We start from the raw sequence: 27742 nt of genomic DNA, 5'->3' as shown, positions 1-27742 counted from the left end.
TTCTTGGACTGCTGAATTTGTATTGTTATTTTGGTGTACTTAGTTTATGAGATGTGTCTTGTGGATGTCTGTGGGATCATGTTTTATAAAACTTGAAGTGTCCCATTCTTCATAATAGATGCCAGAGAGAGCAGTGTACAGGCTTCCCTCACACTCTGGAAGTAGAGCGTCCCTAAGAGCGCTCTTGCAAGCTAAGATGGTGTAGAGCAAAGAAGCAGTTACCTTAGGACACATCCTGCTAACAGATACATGAAATAGATCTAGAGGAAGCACAGATGCTCACAGACACAGTTTGGGGCAGTGGCAGCCTGATGCTGAGATGAGATGTTAAATAGTTTTCAGGGAATAAGCTTGGCTGTGCCACGCTTGCTGCTGCCTGTCTCAGGGTTCATTGGCTTGTTGCAAAATGAACACTGAACACATTTTTCACCTTTATTCGTTAAAAAAGAAATCCCATTTAGATTTCTTTCAGTTAGTGAACACATGTACTCTTTTACAGCTCTTTTGTAAAAGTGAAGTGATATAAAGTGAACCTTCAAAAAGTAGAGGATACCTAATGGGGTCAGATAAAGTCATCCTGTCAGTTTCTTCCCCCACTGTTGTTGTTGTTCAGTGGCTGAGTCGTGTCCGCCTCTTTGTGACCACATAAACTGCAGCATGCCAGGCTCCTCTGTCCTCCAGTCTCCCAGAGTTGTCCTGCCATTCCCAAGTACTGAGTGTCATCTTCTGTTGTTAAGTGTTGCCTGTCATGACTCAGAGTGGAAAGCAGCAGTGGTTAGCTGGTTTGCTGAAGGTTAAAGTGGCTGTCCAGCAGGGAGGGTGAATTTCAGTACCATTTCTTGTAACTTCTGTCCCTCCCAGACCTGAGAAGCCTGCAAAGGTTGGTAGCTCTCTAGAGGATCTTGGAAACAGGCATGTGGTGACTCTGGCTGCTTCACGCTTGTCTAGCAGGGGTGGCATGCATCAGTCAGAAGCGTTCTGTTATACAACTTCAACATCTGTTAATATATATTTTATCCAAAAAAAAAAAAACCCATTAAGACTTTTATTTCAGGTAGTCAATTTATAAAATTCCTTCAAGACTTTACGTATGGCTTGGTTTATGGACCATGGTGAGTAAATGTAAGGTTAAACCACAAGAATCAGGAAATAAAAGTTAATTAGGACTCAGAGAAACCCATGACCTGAAATGAAAAATAAATCTTTTTTGAGAGCAGACATGGTAATCCAAGTGTGTGCTAAAGCCTGTTCATAACCTATTATTATGAAGCCATTTTATTATATTTTGAAAGCACTTATATAACATTTCTTTATTTAAAGTATATGGTCACTGGTCAGAAACTTCTTACGTCCCAAAGAAGCTAAAGAGTGTGAACATGTAGGCATCAAGAGAGGTGCAGGGAAAGCATGGTTCACAGCCATCTTCTGCACGCTGTGAAGAGCACGGTGCTAGATCTGTGTAAACCAGCTCGAGGAGCTTGTCTGCTGCCTGTGCTGGTGTGGCCACCGTTGATGGGGAGAACTGGGATGGGTCCACCTCAGGTCTAGTCTTGTGCCTGCTTATTCTCTCTCTGCTTTCTCCCATGGATCCCAGGGTGCTCTCTGTAATTGGGGAGGAGTCTGTTTCTTGATGTCAAGTTCTTTATCCTTAAGGATTTATTAAGATATTTACCAGAGGGATGGGATGGGGAGGGAGGTGGGAGGGGGGTTCAGGATGGGGAACACATGTAAATCCATGGCTGATTCATGTTAATATATGGCAAAAACCACTACAATATTGTAAAGTAATTAGCATCCAACTAATAAAAATAAATGGGGGGAAAAAAAAAAAAAGGGGGGGGAAGAAAAAGGTATTAACCAAAAAAAAAGATATTAACCCAAAACGGAAAATGTTGAGATTAGTATTTCTGACTGGTGTTTTCCTGATGGTTCATTTTCAGAGATGCTCCATAGAGACCTTTTGGCAGACTGTCCATGCTGCGTTCTTCCTGCACGTCTGCAGTGTAGCATCTGCTTCAGGCCACTCGCTTCTCTCCCTCTTAGCAGTCCCTGGGCCACCGCATTTACCTTTTCTTTATGATTTCTATCCAGTAAAGTAGTTGTATGGCTTGTAAATCAGACCTCATGGTATTCTTTTTTCTGGCTGGTCCATGAATTCAGCTTATTTGGAAATAAGTGGTTTTTTTTAGCTTTCAGGTCACTTTGGTGTAATATAAATAGACCTTGATTTTTTAACTTTGGAGACGTGTATTAATGGAATCTTCTCTATCCATAGGGTGTGGAATTCTTTGATGAAAAGCTGAATTCTTTATGTATGGCCTGGCTTGTGGACCATGGTAAGTAAATAAGTTAATGGGAGTCCTGTGTTTTTGCATATATTTCATTTTGTTTGTATATTTCCTTTTCAGAAAGGAACCCTAATCTGACCATATTTTGTTTTACCAGTGTAGGAATGAAGACAGTCTTTCATTAAAGTCCAGTTAGCTTGTTCTGATCAAAAGTTTGACATTTCTATTTTCTACCAATTTTTCTATCTTAAACTTTATTTTCTTCATTGAACAATCTCTTTGTTTTCACTCTTGCCATTATATTATTTTTAAACTTTCTATTTCATACATATACTCATCCTTTCTTATTCAAATGTCTTCTTTCCACCATCTTTTCCATCTTTGTGTCTTCAGCCACTGTAGACTGAGTTGGACAGGGATCGGAATCAGAAGAAAGACTTGGGGGAAGAAACGGCTCGTGGGCTGCTTTGAGGTGACATAGAGACGCAGATGTGCAGTGTGTAGTAAGGGTATCGGGCGTGGAAGGAAGACATCACCTGTCACCTAGGATAGAGAGGGCCCCGATTTCTGGTTTGGGCGAGAGGCTCGCTCTGTTATCTTTGCTTTTATAGCACAACTCATTTCAGCAGTCACAGAATCTTTTTCCTCTAGTGCCACATACTGTGTTACAAAATAAAAGCTGAAACTGCCGCTTTTCAAAATACACAGTTGATGTTTTATGTAAAACTACCTTGTCTGTTCACTTGTTAGCAGGTGGCTTTTGGACAAGGTTTCAGGTCTGGATATCAGTGCTTGTCTGCTGGGCAGCGATGGGCTGGAGAGGGCCTCTCTGTACCAGTGAGGCCCAGTGTCAGCTCCTGTCCAGGCGGCAGCTTCCACGTGGTCTGAGACCTGTGCAGATGGGGGCTCTGAGGACGTACAATGCCCTGTGAGCGTTGGTGCCCTGTTTTGGTGATTATGATGGGTATCTTGCTTCAGTTCCACAGCGCATATTATATATACTTTATTTGTAGACCTTATCTCTGAGGGTGCCTCTGGGACCCTCCTTTGGGAGGAGTGGGGATATCGTGCCTGTTTCTGCAGGAAGGTGGTTTTAAGGGTCAAAACAAACAAACGAAAAGAAAAAACCCAACTTTCCTGAGTGATTTAAAAGAATACCTCGAGCGTGTAAAGCACAGGACTTGGCGTGGTGGGTGTCAAATAACTGTGCTGAACTGAAGCTGAATCAATGGACAGGAATGCTAACGTCCTGGATGAAGCATCACACATTGCAAGATGTCAGTCCTTGCCAAACTGACTTTTTTTGAAGAAAGTGAAAGTGAAGTCGCTCAGTCATGTCTGACTCTTTGCAGCCCCGTGGACTGTAGCCTACTAGGCTCCTCTGTCCATGGAATTTTCCAGGCAAGACTACTGGAGTGGGTTGCCAGTTGGATCATATGGTTAAGAAAGTGAAGAGGAGAGGTGCAAAAAATGTAAATTTCATAAAGATGTGTAAATGTAGATAATCTCATTGTTTTCAAACTAGATTGCAAAGACTTTCTTTTTCTTGTCCTCTGAAGTTGTCTCTTTAAGGCTTCATGTTTTTTCTTAAATGAAACTAAGATTTGGTGAAATCATAGGAAAGATAGTTTTCTCTCTTTAGAAATAAAGTGTTCATATTATATCTGATAAATATTAATGTTAGTGAGTCCCAGCAGATTGGTCCATACTCTCTTTGAAAGCTAGTATTCTACACTTAATTTGAGAAACTTTTAAAATCGTGGTGTTCCACAAAGAATTGAATTCCTGACACCTTTTCTATATAGAATTCACCTGTCAATGCAGGTTAATTAATACTTTCTTTTTTCTCTGATCTTTTATCATCCAGTTTAAGAGCAGAAGAGACCCTTGTGTCGTCTTTTTCAGCAGCATACTTAAGTGGCCTTTGCAAGCATTCTTTGAACCAATGAAATGTCAGCTCTGAAATTGTTCGAGGTTTTGTTTTTGCATTTTAGATAACTGCCATGTGATCAGTGATCTTTTAAATTTTTAGAAACTTTTTTGCTTATTAAAGTACTAAGGATATTGTGAAGAAGTACAGAGAACTAGAAGCAAGACGGTATCACTTACCCTCTTTTCCATGGTTGAGTGGATAGTGTTGATCAGAGAGGAATTTAAAGGGCAATTTATTTTTTATAGGAGGAAGGAAAAAGTACCAAAGTTAGTAAGCATATAGAGTGTGTTAGAAATTCAGAGGAACATTGCACATCAGCCAGACCTTGAGGGGAGAGGGAAGAAGAGGGAGGGAGAGAGACAAAACAAGCAGAGAGGAGAGGCAGAACCGTGGAGTGGTTTGTTTGCATTCTTTTCACAGCAAAATTGAGAGGAGCCAAGAACATAGTAGGCGTCTGGCCAAGTGGAGTTGAGTGCAGTTAAGGTCTGGGTCAAGGCCGAGCTCTCATCTCTGGTTACTCTGGCAATGAGATCCCTTCTCTATGGCAATGGCATTAGGATGAGAAGAATCTCAAGCAAATAAAAAAGCAGTGAGGGGAGGAGACACAGATGGGAAGAAGTTGGTGGGGGACGGTGTGCTCGAAACAAAGACTGTGCTGGTGAAGGGAGGGAGTTTTTGTTATGAGTGAAACAGGTGACTTGAATGTGTTCTTTCAAGAGTGCTGCTGAATATCCCTGGCAGGCTGCTTCTCCCACACGCTTTGGTCAGGTTGCATGTTGGTAACAATCTAGCTCCTTGGCTAAGGTGTCTGGCCTGTGCTGACCAGCGGCGTCGCCTGAGAGGCTCTGTGGCCTGGGAAGAGCCGGCCGCTTCCTGTCTGGGAGCCATGTGTCGGTCGTCTGGGATCAGAGCTGCTGCCTGGGTGCCTGTTGCTCCACAGCTGTCACCCGGGAGGGTTGGGCGCGAGGGAGGCGTAGAGTAAGGAATCGGTACTGACCACTCTCACTTGTTATCTAAGCCCAAATTTTGAGTGTATTGGACATGTAAGATGAAGCGTTGCCACACCTGTCTTTGTTGGGTGTTGTATGTAGTAACTAGTTGTTGAGAAGATTGTGGCTCGGGCCTTTATTATCTAGATTTATGATGTCTTTGCTAAATGACCTTGTAGGGAATTACGAGATTAAAGGAGGCATGTATATTCACAGAAGACATTTGCCATGTTGCCTCAACAGAAACATTTTTAAGGGGAAAAAAGGCAAGTCAATCTGAAGTTTTTATTTGCTGTTGTGTAGACGACAGTGGCCTCTGAATAACCTCCTCGCTGTCGTTCTCTCAGCTGTTCTTGCTGCTGCTGGAATGATCTTGCCAAAATACCACATTGGTCATAGGGCCACATCTTTGCTTTAAAAACCCATCATTGGTTTCCTTACAGTCTAAATTTAGCTTTCATGAAGCTCGGTCTGGCTCCACCCTAACTGTTCAACCTTAGTGTCTCACAGATTTCAGTTTTTTCCTTTGTGCCCTGGGTAAATTTTTTTTGTCCTTTCTAGGAATTCCTCCCCTATTCTCCCCACTTACACAAATCCTCCATAATTGTTAAGGCCCAGTGCAAGGCCACTGTTTCACACAGCCTTCCCAGACCTCTCTGTTCTCTCTCCTCCTAAGCTCCTACAGCCCTCAGGGTCTTTACTAGTGCATGCTTTATTATAATGAGTCTTAGACCCCATGATTTCTTAAAATGCATTATTTTTCATTTTTCTGCTTGAGTATGTGGTCTTTGGGGGCAAGTAACTTATGCATTCTTTCTGTGACACATAGCACATAGTTGGCACTCATATTTGCTAATTAATGATGCGTGTAATGAGCTCCTTCCTTCCCTTTTCCTTGGACATTTTGAAACTATAGTCAGACCACATCAGCGTATTAGAAGTCATAGCTGAGCATGCTTGCCATTGTAGTCTGACTAAATTTGGAGTGTTCACAGAGTTTTATTTTTGGCCCACCTTTGACGATGGCGTAAGTAAAAGTAAACTAGGTTATGCTCGTGATGTGAGCAGCACGACAATATCTTCTTCACCTCTTCTGCAGTGTACGCCATCCGGGAAGCTGCCACCAATAACCTCATGAAGCTAGTTCAGAAGTTCGGTACAGAGTGGGCCCAAAATACCATCGTTCCCAAAGTGTTAGTAATGGCGAATGATCCTAATTACTTGCATAGAATGACCACTTTATTCTGCATTAATGTAAGTATTACATAGCTGTTTTGTTAAGCTCTGGTGTTAAACCAGTTATTCAGGACTGTATTTCTGAATCCTGAATATGTTATCTTCTGTTTGGATTATATTTCTTAATATTGATTAAGTTGGATATTTAGGAGATGAGAGAAAACTGTCAATTTTTCAATTTGTGTCAAACTCGCAAGTCAGTTTGAATTCTGGTCTAATTCTGCAATTCTATTCTACCTTGTATCTTTCATCACATGCTCATACTAGAAACATTTTCCTGGTGGCCAGTTACTTCCTTGTCTCTTTAGATTTGGGGATACTTTTTTAAAAAAAAGTGTTTTTTAATGTGCTGTCATTTCTTTTTCAAGGCACTGTCTGAAGCCTGTGGTCAGGAAATAACCACTAAGCAGATGCTGCCTATTGTATTGAAAATGGCAGGAGATCAAGTAGCAAATGTCCGTTTCAATGTGGCCAAATCTCTACAGAAAATTGGACCAATTCTAGATACCGAGTAAGATTTTTAGTATTCTTTTTTAAAAAGTAGATTTAAATTTTCACCCCATTTGGCAGAAATAGCTATAATTAAATTCAGTGATTTTCATGTCACCTAAGATGTGGGTTAGGTTGAAGAAAATAATAGTAATTCAACAACCAATTTTGAGGGTGTCTACTCTTTTATATTTAAGCTCTGTACATGTGCAGATCGTTGTCCAAAGCTAATTCTGCAGAGACTTAGAGAAATTATTTAGTACTTGTCAAGTTAATATTATAGGTGTTTTAAAATATTTTTAAAATTTTAAACTGTAAAAATTACCATAGAGTATAATATATATTACATACCATAACGCATTTCTCTGGCTCAGAAGACTGCCCTTCACAAATGATACTGTTGGATTTTAGTGCTTTGCAGGAGGAAGTTAAGCCGGTACTACAGAAGCTAGGCCAAGATGAAGATATGGATGTCAAGTATTTTGCACAGGAAGCCATAAGTGGTATGTCTGTTCCTGCCTTCCAGCTTTGCCTTGGGCTCACAGGATGTGAGTGGTGTCAAGTGGGCCAGGTGATGAGCACCTGGCCACGGGAGAGGGTGAGCTCCTGAAACACTGTCTCCTCTTTGAGTAGAACCTTCTTGGCCCACCACCAGGCAGGCCATTTTCTCAATTCCATATCTAAGGGCGGGGTAGGGATATGATTCTTACTGGTAAGGATAGTGTATTGTTTGGATTTTAATCAGTTTTTAAAGTTTAACTTTGGATTAGCCTGACGGTAAAGAAACTGACCACTGTGAGAAGCTCTTAGTCTCAGGCTTTGGGATCATTGTTGCTGTGCTGAATGTTCGCATACATAGTTCATGTACTTTCTGTACCACTAACTTGATTTTGTTTGGAATTTTCTAGTGCTTGCACTGGCATAACGAGGAACGAGGGGAAAGACGTTACTAAATTCTTATCACAGATTTCTAGTCAATGTGTTCTTGAACTGGGTGGAGAGAAAAAATGGAAAACCTTCAAGACCTCATCCGAGCAAATGGCAGCACCTTACAAGAAGTCAAATTTCAGTGACTTGATTCTTTCTAAAGATGAAGTGGCATTGTTTTTCACTTGTCTTCCTTGTTGGGATAATTTAAACTGTTGTTATTGTTTTTGACCAATTTCTGATACTTGGCACAGTCATTTCTTGACTGTCTCCTAATGATTTATTTAGCACTGTCTGGGCTCCTGTATCGTCATTGTTTAATCAGGTCCCAGCCTCTTTAATATTCCACCAAGCCTGGACAGGTTTTGGACCCAGACGTGGAACAGAGTGATTTTTTTGATGTTTATATGTATCTGTGTGTCTCCATTCCAAAGTTAAATGTACATGGTTTAGAATAACTTATTTTATGAGCACTCCACGTGGGAGACACACTGAGATTTAACTGTAGTGAAAACCATATTCTCCTGGATAATGATGGTCCGTGTCAGTGTCTCCCGCGGAAGGGGAATGTGGACGCTCAGGGTTCATGTGTTGGTTGTTGTGGTTTTTATTTGCTCGATTGTGGCTGTAATCATGTCATTCAGAAACCTGAAGTGCAGATGCATCTTGGTCCTAATGTGTTGTGTTGAAACCTAACTCCATTTCTGCAGCTCCCCACTGTGACTGCATTCAAAAATACTCCTCTTTCTCCCTGCTGAGATGCTTAAAATTTAGTGCCTCTTAATAAGCAGTGGTTCTACTGTTTGATTGTAGATTGCAGTTGCATTTCTAATGAGTAAAGGAACCAGTGGTACAACATTGAGGATTTCCTGCTCCTTACCTGGTTCTGCTTCCAGCTGTGTGGACATTTGGTTCTTCCTATATTATACAGTAATAGCTTTCCAAACTGAAGGTTCATTATTTTTTTTGGTATGGGTGATGCTGGAATCTTATCATTTGACATGTTATCCTACTTTTACAGTAAAGCCTCATTAATTCCTCCTGGAATTGATAATGACTTAAAGCTGAAGGGTTTGCTGAAGCAAATTAATTGTAAGGAAGTCTGATGTTTCTGAACTACTTAAACGCTCTTTAAAAAGCACCCTTTTCCCACTTGATATGCCTAGTTTCTAATCACTCTCATCAATTATATTAAAATACCTTCTGTGAGAATCTTTATCCGGCCACACCTTTATTTAGATACATTAAATTTGCTCTTTATACCTGATAGATATACACACATATTTAATGGAGGATTTAAATATTTTTTCTTTTAAATTTATGAAGATTTTTCACATAATCAAACTTGTCTTGCCCTAATGACTTTTTAATTAATGAGGTTTTATTATAGCTTATTTTTCTCTTGGTGCATCTTGCTGAGTCTGAGTCTTGCTGTAGTCTGCTTGTTTCCATTTTGGTTTTCAAATAGTTTCATTTATAGTCTCTTAAAGCCAATGAGCCCTGTTCTGTTTTGTGAAGGCACAAAGACTTCTAGGAGCTTTGTACATTAAACCATTTCAGAAAACCAAGTTTGACCAAATACTTTAAAGTTTGTCTTATCTTAGAAAAGCAGAACATTTAAAATCAAAATTATCTGAGTGCACTTAAAACTGCCAAACTAGTTTATAGTAATTTTCTATTTTTTTACTTCAGGGTTAAGGACTAATTATTTTCTTAGGCAAAAATCTTTTCTTTCCCTGAAGAAATCATTAATTATTATGCTGTAAACAATTTTTGTTCATGGTTCTTTTTGTTTTTTTATTACCTTGCAGTTATGCTCATCATTGAATTTCATATTTGAGAGACTATTGCCTTGATTGAAACGAATTTACACAACCATTGCTGTCCTCTGGTTTGGGGACAGAGTCTTTACTGGTTTTGTGGACCTCCTGGGGAGCACTGTGCACTGACCTCCACCCTCAGATGTGGTGAAGGGGAGACTGGGAGCCCTTTCTCTCTCAGGCTTGGGTCAGGGAGCTCAGCAGGGCCCTGTGGTTTTGGGTCACCCTGTAGGGACTTCATTGTTTCTTCTGACTTCAACAATAGGGATCCATTTTGTTACTCTTCAGAGGAACTGTTCTTTGGCTCATAACTTTTCTCCATGTATTAGTTTTCTTGCCTTAATTTCACAGGAATGTAAGCTCCAGGAGCTCTGTAAGGGCTGGGGTTTTTGTTTTGTCTTCTGCTGTATCTGTACCACCAGCATCTGGGTCAGTGTCTGGTGTACATAGTAGGCGCTCAATAAAAATGTGTTCAATGAATTTCTAAAACCTGTCTTCTGGTGTGTTGTGTGTTGAACAAGTCATCCAAGGTACCAGACTATTCTCATTCTCCTGTTGACACATAAAAGAATTTCACTGCTTTTACGTGGCCCTTCTCCAGTCCCCATCTTAGGCAGCAGTTGTATTTGGATTGTACAGTGCCTGGAATAAGCACCGCCATAGATACCCATCCTACGCAGTTTACAGCAGTTGTTTGATTGATTAGGAAAGTGAAGCAGAGACCTGTATACAGTGTTATGCCAATAAAAGTCTTATCAGGAGTAGAATTCACCTTAGTGTTGCGGGGTTTAACTTTCACAGGTTTAAGAGACAAGATCTTGTTTCTCTGTCTATGCTATCATGAAGATACGAACCTGACGTGCATTTGGTTTCAGAAACATAAACAGGTTACTCTGTTGTTTCCAGCGTGACAGTTTCCAGTCATGTTGGAGCCCTCAGGTCACAGAAATACCGCAGCTTCGCCACTGATTCTAGGCCCTGGGGGTCTTTTCTGGACCGCTCGTCCTGACTGAACAGAGACAGCAGCCTGACCTTTGAGCAGTCTTCTCCAAGCGTCCAAGATACTGCATGGACCTCCAGGAGAATCAGACATGTCATTCCTGACCCAGTGGTTGGGCTGTGGTAATGCTGGCTTGTTGGCAGTGTTATTAATCGCTGTGTTGTCATGGAGTTAAAAATCTGGTTCTTCCCTGAGGACATCACACTGGTCCCGTTGGCCCAGGGATGGCAGGGCAGAGTGGCCCGGCAAGCTGGGTGCTTGTCTCTCGCCTTTCACTTAAATTCCTCTGACGCTTGTTTTTCCTTCCTGGCCTTCTTGTCTTAAAGCCTCCTTTCTGAGCACTGCCTGGGTACAGACCAGAGGGAGAAGGAGCTGTCACCTGGTTCTTTCTGGTTTAACAATGAAGAGATTGTGGTCTGATGTTATGTAATTGCTTCTCGTATTCTCTCATACTCCTGTTTTCCATCCAGCTCCATGCTCTTCTTTCCTGTTCACTCACATGTCTCTAGTCCTTTTTTGTACCTAGAATAGTCCCACTATTCCCTGTTTGCCTCCATGAGCCTGCTTTTTCCAGGAAATTACATAATGTTCAGTTGAGATGGAAATCTTTCTGGAGGATGAAGAGATTTTAATTACTCATTGGGTAGAAAAGCCAAGTCATTTCTTTCTTCAGAGTTGTCTTAAATTGATGTCATCAGTTTTGCAAGGAGCCAAGTCTCTCCTGTCTGGCTGGGGTTCTGTAGGCTGTCAGTGAGGTAGGGGAGGTAGGGGAGCACCCGGCTGGCACCCTAGGCCCAGTGGGGTGGCACTTCCCACGGCCCTTGAGGAAAAGGCACCTTCAGTCGGGTGCAGGGGTGGACCAGCTCTGTGCCCAGAGGCCTGTGTGCCTCCCCATTGCAGGGCTGGCATGCCTGAGGGCCCTGGCGAGGAGGCGCAGGGGAGCCGCCGGGGACGCGGCCTGGCGGGGTCCGTTACCGTCTGCTGTCTGTGTCTCTAGCGGTGGCCCAAAGACTGAGGAAGCTAGATTTTCCTGTGAAGGACAGTGAAGAGCCCAGCGCCCCTGGGGCTGACAAGAACCACTTCCCGAGACCCAGAGGGCCTGGAGAGGACACGGGGAAGGTAAGTGCCCTCACGCCGCTGGCCCGGGTCCCGCGTTGCCTGGGCTGAGGTGTGGGTGGAGGGCCTGGGGCCGCTGCCAGAGGCAATGAAGCCAGAGCTTTGAGCTGTCTCCCTGAGAGGACGGCAGAGTTCCGGGGACCAGGGGAGTCTGTCTTTATATATATTATATATGTTTCTTGTCCTTCATTCTGGGAATGCCTTCTGAGGGGAGGGGTGGGCTTGTCAGCACCCTGCCACCGCGCCCCCCACCCCCCCATGCAGAGGAAAGAGGTGGTTTGGTAAAGAGTTGTTTATTGAAACAGGCTGTTTCTACATACCTCCCAGAAGAGACTGTTCTTTACAATTCATCTCAGGTAGTCACTTCCATTCAAGGAAAAATCCATTTCTGTCCCTTTTACTGGGTAATAGTCCGAATGTTTTACTAGCCACCCCCCCCCCCCCCACTTGACACCACTCTGAAGGAGGTGTGCCAAGTTCGAGTTCAGCGAAGTTGGTGCCAGCCAGTGCCCTGGGGCTGTTTGTTCGGAGGGTGACGCATGACGTACAGACTGCTTGGGAAAAGCAGCACAGAGAGTCTGGCTGCCGTGTGCTGATGTCAGGCAGCGTTTAGTTTATTTGGAAGATAATGGTATTTTTGTACCACTCCAGCGCGTTTGCTGGGTGACAGTTCTAACATCTAAACGTTTGTCTTACAAGTCTTTATGCCCTTTCCTTCATGTTTTGTGAACTGGGGCCATGAGAATCTTTTGCTCTGGTCCAGGCCCTGAGCTGCAGTCTCTCGTCTCAGAGCGTTCTCCCCTTCCTGCCGTGTGACCCCTCTCCAGGGCCAGCAGCTCCGCTCTCCCTGCAGTGGCTGCCCCCGCCCCGGAGGAAGGGCTGGGGCGACAGCGCCCTCAGCCTCAGCAGCCTTTGGTCCTTGCCTCTGTTGCACTGAACTTGGCCTCAGGGAAGATACCACGTCTGAACAACAGTTTCACATTTTTAAGTGTAAGCCACAGACTTCCTTGGGAAGAAGGAGTTATATTTTCCTACACATTCAGGGTGCACTGACTGTGCCATTAAATACATGGTTTGCCTGTGATGTGCGTGCGGACTAGTTGAGGTGACCCCCCTGTGGCAGACTTGCCGGGTCTGGAGGCGGCCCCTGATGGCTGCAAGCTGGGGAAGCAGCATTCGCTGCCACGTCCTGAGCCCCGACACTTGGTCACTGTGCAGACAGCTTCTGGTCAGGCTCCTGGCAAACCCCCCCTTTGTCCTCGCAGCGGCCCTGTGTGGTGGGTGCCAGGGGCTCTGTTTCCCAGGCAGTCGAGAACCTCCCCCCAGCCCTGTCCTGTCTCCCGGGGAGTCTTCTCCAGCACTGGAGGCCCAGCTGTGCTTGGCTTCTGAGACTACAAATCAGTCAGCCTGGTAAACCCCTGTCCCGACTCAGGGAGCCTTCCCTGAGTCTGTTTCACTTGAGGAAAGGACTTGGGGTGAGATGGAAAGGGAATTGGCTGTTGCCAGGCAGAGTGTGTGTGTCAGGGGCCAGCAGCCAAGTGAGTGATCCAGGAAGTCATCCAGTTGCAAACCAGAAATTGTTCTTCTTAACCCTTCACTGACTGTCGGTGGCGTGTAGCAGATTGGCCCATCTGCCCCAGCGGGGTCGGGGTGAACCCCGGCTACTGAGAGCCCTGGGAACTGCCTCCAGTGTGTACTGGCCTCTGGGCCCTGCGGGAACCGTTCAACAACCCGGGGCTCGGCCTGCCTCTTGACCCGAGACAGGATGGCCCCGCGGGACGCGAGCCAGTTCCTGCGCTGACGGGTGCCTGCTCGGGGCCTCCCAGGCTGGCCCCTGGGGGCTGCTCTCTGCTGACAGAGCTGCCGACGGGCCTCTGTCAGGCGGGGGTTAACAGAGGATTTGTTTATTGAATCTCGAAGTAGCTGTCACATGATTTTAATCAAAACACCATTCCCCTGACAACAGTGATGTCAGTCTTGTTATTGCAGGAAGGAGCAGCTGTGAGGGACGGTCGGGCTCCATGCCGAGCCCAGGTTCAGAGACTCAGATCTAGTGAAGCATCATCAGGAGAGGTCGCAGGCACGGCTCCCCTGAACCTGCTGCCATCCTCTCTGACTCAACAGCCTGTGCCATGCAGATGCTGGCCAGAGCCCGGCCACCCCGTCTCCACTGACATGCCTCTCTGCACCCGTTCTTCCTTCTACCCTTGTTTTTCCTTCTGGTTATTCCAGTTCTACTTATTTCCCCCAAGCTCAGTGTGTCATTCATTTGGGCCACTAGGATCTCTGACCTCAGCCTTCTGGCACCTGTCTCCTCTCTGTGTTTTAAACCAACAGTTCTCGCCAGCCTGAGGTGGGGCCCTCCTGCCGCTCGGGAACCTTGGCTCCTTTTGGAGCCTGCTTCCTGGAGGACAGGGGCAGCTTGTTCTGTCCTTTTCTCTCCCGAGAGCAGGTTGCGGGGCCTGGGTGCTGCCTGAGGGTCTCCAGGGCAGTTCTGAGGAGCTCGGCTGTGGGCGACTAAAGGGGAGGAGCTCAAGAAAGAGCCAACCTTAGGGTAGGAGGTTAGTTCTCTTGAGCCCAGAATGACGACAGGAGGCCTGCATCCAATCTGGAGATCAGGGCCCAGGGGAGGGGGGCAGTGGGCCGCTGCCTTGGTCAGTGGAGCAGTGTCCTCAGGCCCTGCCGCCTCTCCACACCTTCTCTCCGGGGGGTGGGGACCAAGCAGCTGTCTCTGCAGAGAAAGACTCCGGGCCCTCCAGCCCTTCTGTATCCAGGAGCTCAGTATTAAAAATTGGAGATGGATGAGAAAAGCCTTCTAGGTGGGACATGGATTCTCACAGCTGTTCTTTTATCTGTGGTACCCATGCCTAGAATTCATCACTGAAAGAAGAAATCCTAGGCAAAGTTCTTGGTTCTTTGTATTTTTTTCATTTGTTTAGTTATTTTTGGCTGTGTTGCGTCTTCATTGCTGCATGAGCTTTCCTCCAGTTGCGACGAGTGGAGGCTACTTTTTGTTGCAGTGCGCAGGCCTGCAACTGCCGTGGCTGCTCTTGTGAAGCACGGCTTCTGGGGCCCGTGGGCTCAGCGGTCATGGCTCCCGGGCTCTAGAGCACAGGCTCAGCCGGTTTTGAGGCCGGGCTTAGTTGCTCCGCGGCACGTGGGATCTTCCCAGACCAGGGATCAAGCCCACGTCTCCTGCGTTGACAGGCAGATTCTTTACCCCTGAGCCACCAGGAAGCCCTGTTCTTGGGTCTGAACCTGGAGCAGGTGCTCGGAATAGGGCTGCCACCTTAAATCTGTGACAAGACTTCATCGGCACCAAACAACTGTTTTCTATGTTGAGTGCTGGGATGATCAGGAGTTAAATGGAAAGAAGAGAGGTAGAAGTGACAAGCCATTGAAGGGGTCTGGGGGTCTTCTGAGTGCTTTCTTGATGGAGGGCAGGGCTAGGCCAGGCTGCACTTGAACCTCACAGTAAAGCGGTGGTTAAGTGAGCTAGTCTGTGTTCCTGAGTCTCCACTGGGATAACGAGCCTTTGCAGTGATTTGCCCAGGTTAGCGGCAGGGCTGGGAGTAGTTCCAGTGGCCAAGGACTCAGCCAGAGGAACTTTGCTGCCTCCCAAGCTGTCCCTGGCAGAGAATGGATAGGTTTCACCCAACTGGAGGGCCTTAGGGGCCAAAGCGACTGCTCCAGGGGGTGGGCGGGGAGGCTGGACGCTGTTCTCCCACACTTGCTGCTGGCTGGGCCTCCTTGCCCAGCCCTTTTATCCCCAGAGCCGCCTCCAGCTGCTTGCCTGACCTTGGGCCCTGTCTTGGCTGGTGCAGGGACCTGCTGAACATCGGGGCTTCTCTAGTGACCGGGGGGCAGTTCTAGCAGGCCCTGGACTGGAACCTGAGAGAAAGACTGAGTCAGAAGCTTCCAGAGCCTGCCCGACAGGGAGGCCGACAGCATCTCACTCTGAGAGGCCGGATCCCCGACACCTCTTTTTTGGGGCCCAGATTCCCTGAGCTCTCTGCACCGCCAGCTCGCGGGGCCGCGGCTGCAAGGGGTGGGGGTCATCTGCTCCTCCCAGGCAGCGCCCTCTTCTGCACCTGTGTTTCTCATTCAGCGGCTCAGCCCGGCACCGGCTTCTCCTGGGCTTCAGACCAGCTCTGAGTCAGCACATCTAGGAAAGTCCCCTGGAAATTTATACAAAGGGAGCTTTCAGTGCTCCCTCAGGGTATTTGCAACTGTCAGTCCAGAAGAACTCCACTGGGCGGGCGGACTGGCACACCTGGGGCAGGAAGGCTTGTCAGCTGAGCGGCTGGAGGCATGCACCAACCTCGCACTCTGCTGACCTGGCTTGAGGGCACGGCCTCGGCTGTCTGCCGGTGATGTCTGAGCTGACATCCCCTCCACTTCAGTCAAGACCCACATCTTTCTCCCAAGGGACCCTCCAAAGGCTGAGCCGTGAACAATATTCCATCCCTCCAGAGCTGCTCCACCCTGTCATTTGATTTTTTAAAAGATTCTTACTGGAGTGTAGAGGACTTCCCTGTAGCTCAAACGGTAAAGAATCTACCTGCAATGCAGGAGACCCGGGTTCAATCCCTGGCTTTTGGGAGCTCCTCTGGAGAAGGGAATGGCAACCAACCCCAGAATTCTTGCCCGGAGAATCCCATGGACAGAGGAGCCTGGAGGGGTACAGTCCATGGGGTCACAGAGAGTCAGACACAACTGAACGTTATGTGCCAGATGTGCCCGTTGATTTGCACTGTTGTGTTAGTTTGATGTGTACTGTCATTTCTGTGACGTATCACTGGGACCAAATGAAAAGGGCAGAGTGGCTGTCGCCCGTGCAGGTGACACGTGTCTGGTAGTGGTGTGGTACCCAGAACTTAGTGCACAGAGCCCAGAACTTCCTCCCCTGGTGCCCTGGGGCTGCAGGCAGAGCAGGGGGTGCTCTTGCTTATGGGATCCACCCAGGGAGGGGTGGGAACACTCAGAAGCGTGATCCCTGCTGCTGCTGAGTCGCTTCAGTCCTGTCTGACTCTTTTGTGACCCCATGGACTACATCCCGCCAGGCTCCTCTGTCCACGGGATTCTCTAGGCAAGAATACTGGAGTGGGTTGCCATTTCCTTCTCCAGGGGATCTTCCTAACCCAGGGATCGAACCCAGGTCTCCTGCATTGCAGGCAGATTATTTACCACTGAGCCACTACCAGGAGGGTAACTGAGGAGTGTGAGGGGTTGCAGACAGAGATGCTAGTGCTTCAAGCTGGGGTTTAGAAACCCCTCCAGCCCCACAAACGGGCCTCAGCAGGTCCAGGAAGCAACTCCTCTCCTGAAATTGTCTGTCTCAAGTTGTGTATATGTATGTTTGCTCGTTGCTCAGAAGAGGATCCAGAGCCTTTTATCAGCATGTCAGAGGCATCTGTGAAACCTGAGTTTAAGAACTAGTGGAGTAAAAAAAAAAAAAAAGAAGTAGTGGAGTAGAAAGGAACAGATGGTCAACAGAACCCTGGGTGGGACCCTGACTGGCTGTGATGGAAGCGACTCTGGTGGAGCACTGCAGACGCTGCATTGCTTTGGTTGGGAGCACTGTTGACAAGCTCTAGACCCCAGAGTCCCGGGTCTGGAGCTCAGGGCGCCCTTGCCCCTTGCACTGAGTTTCTGGCTCACGAAGGCCACAGAACCGATATTCTGCTAGTGAAGGTCAAGGGCTTGACCGCGTGCTACAGTTCTGGCCAGTCTCTGCTGGCAGGGCTGTTATTTTTGCCTGTACCCTGGACCCTGGGGTTGTTTTTGGCAACACAAAATCAAGATGATGCAGAAATTTGGTGGGAAAGCATAGAGTTTGCAAAACATTGTTGCTGAAATTGAGGGCTTTCCTTCAAAAAAAGAAAGAAAAAAAAAAAAGGCAGTTGAAACAGTGTTACTGAGTTCTTGGGTAGCCAAACAAGAGCCATTTGGGAGCAGGACTGAGTGCCTGTAGGTGGTGCTGGGACAGCAGGGCCGGCGGCGGCGTCTCCTCCAGGCTTCCCCCTGCCACCAGGGCGGCAGGTGACCCTCAGTTTGGAGCTGTCTCAGTGCTGTAGCGTGGGCTCAACGGAATGGTCTGAGGGAAACCAAATCTTAAATTTGCTGCCAGAAAGTAGGATTTTTTTTTCTTCCTTTTAATTTGGCCACACCTCACACAAGTGGGATCTTAGTTTCCTGACCAGGGATCAACCCTGTGCCCCCTGCATGGAGTCTTAACCACTGAACGGCCAGGGAAATTCCCAGAAAGTGGGCTTTAATACTGTCCTTTCACTTGGGGTCCAGCACTGAAACAAGTCCAGAATGAATGTGTGAGAGTGCCCAGATGGGTTCTCCAGCTCCCACGGGCACTGAGCTGGTTCCTGTCGGGCGGGGACCACCACGTGTGTGTGTCTGGTCCCATGGGGAGGGGGACCACAGTGTGTGTGCTCTGCCACCCTGAATAAGTGCCAGTGTTCCCTGGCCCTGCAGCTTGCTCGTCCTGGGGCGGGCGGAGCTTGAGCTCCCCCTCCCGCCACAGAGACCCCCGCCTGGCTCCCTCTGAGCCTATGAGTGAGTGCCGGCGGCAATATTGCCCCCCATGCACCCCAACCCGGCCGTGTGCAGACTGTGGTTAGCTGTGCTCTGGTCAGCGTTCTCCAGCACTACCGTGTGCTCGGGTGATTTCAGAGCAAGGTATTATTTACCCTGCTGACGTCAATGAGAACATATTATCCACTGTCCTTCTCTGCAGCCTGCAAAGAGCGCCAGAGCTCAGGGAACACAGCCACCGTCCATACTTTTCAAAATTCCACCCAAGGCCTGATGAGGGAATGGCCCTGCTTCACCCGCCTGCCATTCAGATCACCTGGGCTCTTAGAAAACAAGTTGTTTTTATTTTAATTCAAGAGGGTTGGAAAGGTAGAAACAGTACATTTTCCTTGCAGAAAATTACCCCATTTAAATTACGTTTGATACAAAGATCATTTATTAAACTGTATTTTAAGCAATTTTCTAACATTGAGTGACAGGTTACATTTTGATTTTTTTCACATTGGAGCTATTATGATTTGCACTCAAAATACCAAAGCTATTGAACTCACCATTTTTTCTTAGTAATTAAAAAAAGAAAGCACACAGAAAAAATAACTACAATTAGATTAATTTTTATCAAAAGTAACTCTTTCACAAACCAAACATCCAGCAAAGACCACCCTCCTCCCTTCAGAAATAAGCAAATAATCTTGCCCTTTCTACAAAGTGCAAATATCTCTATCACTTTTGTTTCCTAAATTGCAGCCCCCAAAGAGAAGCAATTCTCCTTTCTCTGTGGTTCTTTTGCCTTCAGAGATTTTGGTGGAGGCAGATTTCTTTCGCCATCAATAGTGGGATGGTATCACCACGTGAATTTCCTTGACTGAGCAAATCTTGAACAGAGAAGCATCGCACAGCCCCTAGCAAGGCCCAGTTATCTGTATTTGCTAATGTAACATTATTCCAATTTGGGGTCACATTTTTCCAGGATGTTATTTTGTACTTCTATTTTTAAAGCTCCTCCCTACCCACCCACTTTGCCTCTGAAGACAAAAGTATTCAAAGTATGTTATTTTTTTTTTTTTAACTCTATGGGCCTTCACTGTAAATATACTCCACCCCCCGCCCCCCTCAGGACTGTACTGAGCTCCTGATTCTTTTCTAACCAGGACCCTTTCTTGGGGTTGAGTCTTCATCTGCAATGGTGGCTAAAGCTGTGCAATTAGACCCCTTGGCATCAAGAAAGGGTGTGTCCTATTACCAACTTCTGCAGGAAATTATTTTATTGTGGGAGATAGAGAAACAAGGCATCTGACATGAGCCTGAGCATCTTCGTCTCACTGGACACTGAAAGACGGCTTCTGTGGGCTCTGTCTCCCTGGGCCTCACTCATGCAGGACTGTTACCTGGAGGGCAGCTCTTCCACAAAAGCCAGGCAGCAGTCGATTGGGAATAAGGTTTCAGGGACAATGTCATGTTCACCCAGTGCTTAACCAACATGGGGGCTTTGCTTATATAGCTGTTTACTCGTGAGATGCCTCAACTGCTGCTGAGGAGGGAAGAGCGTCCCAAGAGCCTCCCTCAGCTCCTCTACTCCTGAGCTCTGGGGCCTGGACATCAGGTCTTCACAGAGCTTTGGTTTCCTCAGCCGTAAAAAATGAGGACTAACTGCTCAACTAGTTTCATAGTGCTGCTGTGAAGAATTAGCAGAGATCACTCGTGGGAGTGCTGGGTAAATCAATGTACAAATAGAAGCTACTGCTCCTTTGGGACAGACGAGCTGAGCCTGGCAGGAACGAGCAAACCTACCCTGACTGCGGGCAGTGCTGCTGCGTCCTCAGTCTCTGCAGCAGCAGGTGCACGACTTTGCCCAATGTGCTGAAATCTGCATATGAGATGTGGGCAAGACGGTGGTATAACTAGGGTGGCTGTGAGTCTTCTGGAATCAGCCAGGCTACCTTCAGGGGGAGAAGCAGTGAAACAAAGATGGGAGGGGCACTGTGAGGCCAGGGACTCAGGGTCCAGGGTCCGGGGGGCACTGGGGAAGGCCGACCTGGGCCCCCTCATGCCTTCCAGAGGCCGCGGGCTGACAGACAGTGCTCCATCATCAGCCTCCTCCCTGAGACCACAGGCCAGGGAGCACCGCACTACCAAACCTGTCAGAAGGGATACGTGGATTTGTTAAATTCTTTTGGTCCCAGTTTAGAAAAAGAGGCAGATGATACTGTTCTTGTCTTCCACACATCAGTCTGAAGACAAGTTCTAGAAAAATGTCCAGAAGCAATAAAGTGATCAAAGATCCCTGCCTGTACAGTGACTCCAACTTACTACCTGTTCTCCAGTTTTTACCTTTGATGTCTAGGCACAAAGAGGCCGAGTGGCTCGAGTGGCTTCCGAGGAGGCAGTAGCGACAGCCGGGCTTAGGGGTCCAGGCGCAGCCAAGGTCAGCCCCGAACAGACTCCGCCACTGCTCTCGGGACCAGTGTTGTCAAAAGACCCCACGTATTGTCCCAAAGGAGAACAAATGTGAAAAATTAGCGGGAGTGAGATTTCCCTTAAGCCAACTGAAGTGTGACTCCTCATAGGGGTTTTAATGTAATTGTGGCTAGAAAATTCTGACCCCAACACAGAACCCAGTATTAACCTGGGGCTTGACAGCAGCTGGGAGGCCCCTGCCGAGGAAAGCATTCACTTCCTCACGTCCACACGCGTGAACTGCCCGCACCTGAGCAGGGCCTTCTCTCGACCACAACACACTTGGACCCCTGACCGGCCAGAGCGAAGGCGGCTGCTTTTTACCTTCCTTTTGTATCTGGTTGGCCAGGCAGTCGCGCTTCAGCTGTGAACACACCCTTCTTCCCACCTCTAGCAGTTAGGCAGAATTCATTTCTCTAAGAACCACCCTTTCAGGCGGAGAGGAAACAGCCAGTGCCGCCACGAGAGGGCGACACTCCCGCAAGGCGGCCCCCTCCCTCCCCGTCAGGGCCCCCGTCCCTCAGAGGCTCCCGCCAGCCCCACCAGACTGGCTCAGGTCACAGCTCCAACACTCAGGGAGAAAGGGACGCTGACGGTCTCTGTCCTTGGAGGCCAAGTCTGATGCAGGGAGGGAGGAGTCCTTCCACTCCGTCTCCTCGTCCTCCTTGACGGGCCCCTCATGTGGAGACTGGAGGATGGCTGCTGCGGAGAACCTCCTTCCGCCGCCTCTGTTCCCAAGGCGGCAGCGAGGGTGGGGGGCGTCCGCGTCGCTGTTTCGGGGGGACCCTCCACCCCCGCCTGCTGTGCTAACGTGCTCTGTTTGCCTTACAGGGACCAGCATATCAGCTGCACGTAAATACTAGAGACACACTTCCCCAGTTGGAAATTGCAGAACTAGTGCTTTTTTCCCAAAGCATAGACTAATATCCCGGATTTAAAAAAGAAAGCATAAACGAAAAATAAAGAAAGTACCACACATATTGCACTTCTTGCTGAATGAAGTTTTTACCTCACGTTCGTCTCACCAAAGTGTCTTCCGAGGAGCCCGGTTTACAAGAGGGTGATGCTAAAGGTTATCATACAGTAGTGTACACACACTGGTGTGAGACAGACCGCAAAGGCGTCGTTTCAGAGTACCTCTCTTATAAAAAGAGTAGTACTAAGCCTTCTTAGTGTTACTTTAGTATTTGTGAAGAGAAAACCACTTGGAGGCTCACACAGGTCACTAGTCAGTGGACAGAGCAAAGGAGATGGTCAGATGGGGCTGGGCAAATGCCTGACTGGACAACAGAACCAGTCTCCTCTCACCAGCTTACATTTAAGAGAATACAGATCGTTATGGAATTTATTGATTTCTGCTTGAAATAAATGAGAAAAGCAAACAGGAGCTTACAACACAGTCCAGCAGGACGGGTCATGCACCTCGCCCGCGGTCTGCAGTCTGAACAGACCAGGCACTGCTGGGTGCTCCGGAGGGCCCACCCCTGGGGCCGTGACACTCCCACAGCCTCTGCTGCCCCATCCGTCAGCCCAGTGGTCCTGCTGGAGTGTCCAGCTTTCCTGGGCTCAGAGGCTCATGGCCTGGTCTGTAACTGCTATCCTGGGGACTCTGAAATGAGCGGCCCCCGTCTTCAATCTGGAAGGCATTTTAATTTCATAAATATTATAGCGCTTCTGTAGCACATTTTGGGAAAACACCCTTTAGTCTAAACAAATCAAGCTTGTTTTACAACTGGCTTATTTTGCAAAAACTTAGAACAGATTAGAGATCTTAACGAAAGGATCTCTTAAACGATGTTGACTATTTCACAAAATCATCCATCTTAAGCATGAGGAGGAATAAACAATTCGTAGAAGGAACCTACTTCTTCCTTCTTGGGTTTCTGCTGCGTCTTATCCAAAAACAAAAACAAGTCCTCCACACCGCCCTCCCGTGCTCACACCGAGTCCAGCCCCGAGCAGAGTGCCTGCGGAGCGTCCCGACGCCCAGAGGAGCCGGCACGGAACCCACACCACAGACCCTGCACGCTTCTCCTCACCTGCCTGGACACACACTACAGAGGAAAGGCACCTTAAGGGTGTTTTCTAGATGCAGCATCAGTGTAGTATCTCTCTTCTCTGTGCTTTAAGGGAGATGCTTTGTGCTTACGCGTTCATCTGCTCACAGGACAAGCCATTCTAAGGGACAGAGACGAGAGTCTTTGTAAATAATACTGAATTTGTATCACTTGGATCTTACTGTCCCAATGACAGATTACTCATTATTTCTAGGTTACACAGTCAGCTAGCTGTGGCATCTTTTTTCACATACTCTGAAGACTGAATTGTAAGGGTTCAGTTGTATGAGTAATATATCATGTTTGGCAGATGAATCTGTTCAAATGGTTAACACATCTGTGGTCTTCTGAATATTGCTGTAATACTTGAACATTTCATTACACATCAAAACTCTAAGGAAATTAAGGATGTGATTCCCACATGGTGGAAAACAAATTCTGAAGTGACTTTGGATTTAGCGTTGACATAAATGGAAAACTGTTGGTTTCTACGGAAAAGAAATTGTTAAAGCGTGATCTGGGGGAGGAGAAAGGCACAGCACTACCACTTCACATGGGAGATAAAAGTTCATTTTTCCTTGTCCTTAAAATTTCTAAGCCCTATATGAAACTGTCCAAATATACAAAGCTCAATAAACAACTAGCAACATCTAGTGTAAAGTCAAAGTAGTTATTACATTTTTAAAAGAGACACGAGGTCCTCGACAGACCAACTGCCCCAAACCGGAAGCCTCCACAGAAGACCGTGTGGGAAGAGCCCGTCTTCCCCGGCCAGGGCCGCTGCTCTTGACCGATTCTTGACTTTCCTGCCCCTGGTCTCCACTGCCGCATGTCTCTTGGTTCCACAGGTGACATCTTTGGGGGCTCTTGGGATACCCTGACACTCTGGAAGCCAGGCCCTCCTGAGGAGGTGTGTCACCCATGCTCAGATGGAGGTGACTGCCGGTCTCAGGAGTCAGTACCCGCTGTGACTCAGTGGACCCTGAAACAGAGCTCACGCTCCACTGTTTTGAGTGATCTCGGGGACACCGTGCATCAGCAGCTCAGAACTTAACGATTCAGCGACAAAATACAACTTTATTTCCTGTGCATCAGTTTCAATATGTATTCTTGATTTGCCTTTGAGGAACATGCTGTTGCTTGGTTTCAGTGAAAAATATATTGCCTTTTTTTGCCTGCATGTAACGGCACATATTCTTTTTCCTGCTTTCACTGAGGTTTCCCTTGATGAACTGATATAGTTCTGTGTAAAACCTAGGTCTGGATGTCTTTTTCTTATGAAACTTTTGTTGGTGCCTCCGCTGAGAGCTCCCTCCACTTGACCTAAGGGCATGAGCTGCAGCGGACAACCGCGTTACAGCACTTGCCACAGAAAACCACGGTGGGACAGAGCCAGCAGGAGGCGACACCTGGCTGGCCAGCCCTCCGATTCCAGTTGGGTGACTTGACTTCTTCCCCATCAGGGTGAGGGCGGGAAAACGAGCTTTTAAATTTAAAAGGCTGGAATAAAAACAGCAAGACAACACTCTTTTCACCCAAACCGCCTCACTTCCTGTGAAGCTGAGGTTAATTTACGAGGACGTAGCCGCTGTGCTGTGGGTCCACGGCTTCCAGCATTTCACAATCAAAGAGTCCGGGGAACTCGGAGAGCGCCAGAGGGTCGTAGCCAGAGGGGGCCTCCTGCAGTCCTGAGCTCCTGGGACAGTCTGGCCCGTCCATGCTACTCTGCGGGGTTCCATCCGCGGGGTACTGACCGGGAGCGGGGTGCTCGGGCTCCGGGGAGGACGCGCCCGGCAGCTCACAAGTCTGATAGAACTGTAAGGGGGCCGGGGCGCCCCGCGACTGCTGCTGCAGTGGCGGCGGCAGGGGCGGCGGGGCCCCGCGGGCCCCCGGCGAGGAGGGCAGCGGCTGCAGCCGCATCTCGGGGTACGGGCTGAGGAAGGGGCTGAACGGCAAGTGCTCGGAAGCCGGCTCCAGGACGGGGCTCAGGGGCTGGGTCAGGTTGAAAGGCGGCGGCGGCTGGGAGGGCGGCGGCGTCTCCTGGTGGGGAAGGGGCTGTGGGTACGAGCTCTCTGCTATCTGCATCTGATTAAAATATGCCTGCAGCTGGGACTGTTTCTGGAGGAAGAGCCGCTTCTGCTGGAGTCTAAGTTGGCAATACCAAAAGAAAGAAGTTTAGGTCTTCTTCAGTGACGGCAATTCTAATGTAAATCCAGTATCAGTCATTAGCGTCCGTCCTCCCACTTCTCTCTTTCCCAAGGCAGGAAAAAAACAAAAAACAAAACAAAAAAAAAACGGGGGTAGGAACCAGTCATATTTGGTTTCTTAAACCCAATCTTATTTTTTGTCCCTCAATTCTGGCTGATCCCTCAGTGCTCAAATGAACACAGTGAATTCCTTTTCTCTAAGACCCTTGGGTTTTTCCTCCCTTTGAGGCAAGGGGCTCACTCCTTCTCCGTGAGGTTCTGAGGCGGGGGTGGGCCTCTGGAGGACCATGGATTAGGGGACATCTACCTTGCTCAGCTAGTAAAGAATCCCCCTGCAATCTGGGAGACCTGGGTTTGATCCCTGGGTTGGGAAGATCCCCTGGAGAAGGGAAAGGCTACCCACTCCAGTACTCTGGCCTGGAGAAGTCCATGGACTGTAAAGTCCATGGGGTTGCAAAGAGTCCGACGCGACTGAGCAACTTTTACTTTCACCTTGGCCGAGATGCTTCTACTAGGGAGGCCGGACAGCACAGATTACTATAAGGGAGGCTGGAGGCCTTCTTTCCAGTAAAACCCTCTTAAATTGCATTAGCGCCCAGGTCCTGAATGCTTAGGTTTATTCACAGACCAAAGGGGAAACACCAGGAGAAAATGAAAACAAAGCAGGCTTAGGGCTGCTCTTCCCCGACAGGCCTAAATTCCATGGACAGTGGAACATCCGTGTTAGCATATGGAAACCTGTTGTCCTGGTACAGGGAAATTTTAGAGGGAAGGACAACGCACCCAGTTGGAGTCGGCCACAAAGGAAGTGGCCTCTCTGGCTGCCACCGTCTCTCACCTATGTTCTTGCAGCTGCTGCTCCAGGCTCCGTGGCGGTTCTTTGCAATAGAGCTGACAGCTGTTCTGGGCTTTTGACAGAAGGCTGGGCTTCTAGAAGAGCAGAAAAATACAAGCATGACATGTTGTCATCTAGGACACAGTCATCAGCCTGTACTTCTGCCTGGAGGATGAACCCACGTGAGTCCTCCAGAAGCTGCAGGATGCAGGGACTGACACTTGCTCGCTGAGACCCTGGGAGAGCATTGGGTCAGCAGGCCTGGGCTGTCTCAGTTCTAACCTGCTTCACTTTCCTGTCTCTAAAGTCCTCCAGGACCAGGAGGTTCATGGAGACTAAAAACAATGAGAAAGGTGGAGTTAAATCTCTAGCAAAGGCACCTACTGAATGAGCAAATGATTCATTCTTTATGGGATCTAGTAGTTTCAAGCACCAGCAGAGAACTTAGGGTACTTTTTGCTAAGTACTAAGAGGCACAAGGGCTTCCCAGGTAGCACTAGCAGTAAAGAAACTGCCTGCCAATGCAGCAGAGAAGTAAGAGATCCAGGTTCGATCCCTGAGTCAGGAAGATCCCCTGGAGGAGGGCATGTCAACCCTCTCCAGCATTCTTGCCTGGAGAATCCCATGGACAGAGGAGTCTGGTGGTCCAGGGTCACAATGAGTCCTGACTGAAACGACTTAGCATGCACACAAGAGGTGTAAAACAGAAGCAAAGAAGCCAGGGTTCCCTTCCCTGCTGCTCAGTGGCAGCACCCTTTCCAGGGGTCTGAGGACAAGCTTTTTTTCTGCTGCTAAGATAAAGCATAAGGCTAAGTCTGAACATGTTTCTAGAAACTACAAACGCAGAGTCAGACCTGCTTGCCTATAAATGAATTAAGCAGCTACCCAAAATAAATACCAAGCAAAATAGGTTCCTGCTGTGCAGAGAGGCAGAGTGGGGATGATCACGGTGAGCCGGAGCGACAAGGGGGAGGAGGATCCCACCTGGCGTCGGTGCTGCAGGTACTGGGCCTCCAGGCTGTGGCGCTGGGAGAGCTGCGGGTGTGCGCTGCCCCCGGGGAGCGCAGACACGCTCTTCTGCTGCGGAGGCGCTTCCTCCTGGGGAGCGAGGAGGGGGGGACATACTTTCAGTTTCCCACCTGGGAGAAAGTTTCAAATCTGAGTGGAAGCACCTTGGCAAACGTCCAAGGGGAACTCCAACTCTGTTAAGACTTAATCCTCAAGGCTTTTATGTATCTAGTAGGCTGAGGGTCAATCACTTTGCAGAAGAGGAATATGGGCTTCCCCAGATGGCTCGGTGGTAAAGAATCCACCTGCCGATGCAGAAAACATAGGTTTAGTCCCTGGGTCGGGAAGATCCCCTGGAGGAGGAAGTGGCAACCCACTCCAGTATTCTTGCCTGGAGAAGCCCATGGACAGAGGAGCCTGGCGGGCTACAAAGAGTCAGACACGACTGAGCAACTAAACAACAGGATGAATGCATGCTGTTTACCCACAGTAAACGATGACTGAGTCAGTACGGGAGCAGAGGCCCTGCCGTTACCAGCAGTTTATTCCTTTCATGTGGGCATCAAACGCTCTAATATTCCTGATGTACTGAACATGGGCTCACATAAAATGAATTACATAAACAACCATATTTTTTTTTAACTTTTAGCACAAATAACTCACGATATTTAATGAAGTGATATCACATCAAAAATAAATGGCAACAAGCTTCTCATTTATGTTATTACTGGTAATCTGTGTGTGTGTGTGTGTATGTGTACACGTGCATGGTAGGGGGAGGGAGTTCCAGGGAGACTCTAAGAGGGAATCCATATAGAATCTGTGTGATAA

At 47.9% G+C, this 27742-nt stretch overlaps 2 protein-coding genes across 9 annotated transcripts in view; one reads left to right on the top strand and one right to left on the bottom strand.

The window, feature by feature from the left end:
- The window catches only part of PPP2R1B (protein phosphatase 2 scaffold subunit Abeta), a 35450-nt gene extending 13672 nt beyond the window's left edge, over positions 1 to 21778 (top strand). The window contains exons 11-17 of one of the 4 annotated variants that reach the window (XM_043898970.1): positions 2276 to 2336; positions 6310 to 6464; positions 6815 to 6957; positions 7347 to 7438; positions 11680 to 11801; positions 20692 to 20772; positions 21636 to 21778. In XM_043898970.1, the coding sequence (XP_043754905.1) occupies positions 2276 to 2336; positions 6310 to 6464; positions 6815 to 6957; positions 7347 to 7438; positions 11680 to 11801; positions 20692 to 20772; positions 21636 to 21728 (747 nt within the window). In that variant the 3' untranslated portion in view covers positions 21729 to 21778. Of the gene's footprint in view, positions 1 to 2275; positions 2337 to 6309; positions 6465 to 6814; positions 6958 to 7346; positions 7439 to 7843; positions 10172 to 11679; positions 11802 to 20671; positions 20773 to 21635 lie in introns of those variants that run through there. The other 3 variants (XM_043898966.1, XM_043898978.1, XM_043898961.1) reach the window with 3 other exon arrangements.
- SIK2 (salt inducible kinase 2) overlaps positions 18670 to 27742 on the bottom strand; it is a 131290-nt gene continuing 122217 nt past the window's right edge. The window contains exons 13-15 of one of the 5 annotated variants that reach the window (XM_043898916.1): positions 26888 to 27001; positions 25907 to 25998; positions 18670 to 25007 (exon numbers count right to left, since the gene is read on the bottom strand). In XM_043898916.1, coding sequence (XP_043754851.1) covers positions 24428 to 25007; positions 25907 to 25998; positions 26888 to 27001 — 786 coding nt within the window. In that variant the 3' untranslated portion in view covers positions 18670 to 24427. Of the gene's footprint in view, positions 25112 to 25851; positions 25999 to 26887; positions 27002 to 27742 lie in introns of all 5 variants that reach the window. The other 4 variants (XM_043898943.1, XM_043898934.1, XM_043898925.1 and 1 more) reach the window with 4 other exon arrangements.

This window comes from Cervus elaphus, chromosome 1 (assembly GCF_910594005.1).
Source record: "Cervus elaphus chromosome 1, mCerEla1.1, whole genome shotgun sequence".
NCBI classification, from domain to species: Eukaryota; Metazoa; Chordata; class Mammalia; order Artiodactyla; family Cervidae; genus Cervus; species Cervus elaphus.
Note: the sequence above shows the minus strand (reverse complement) of the source record. Positions and strands in the feature narration are given on the sequence as shown.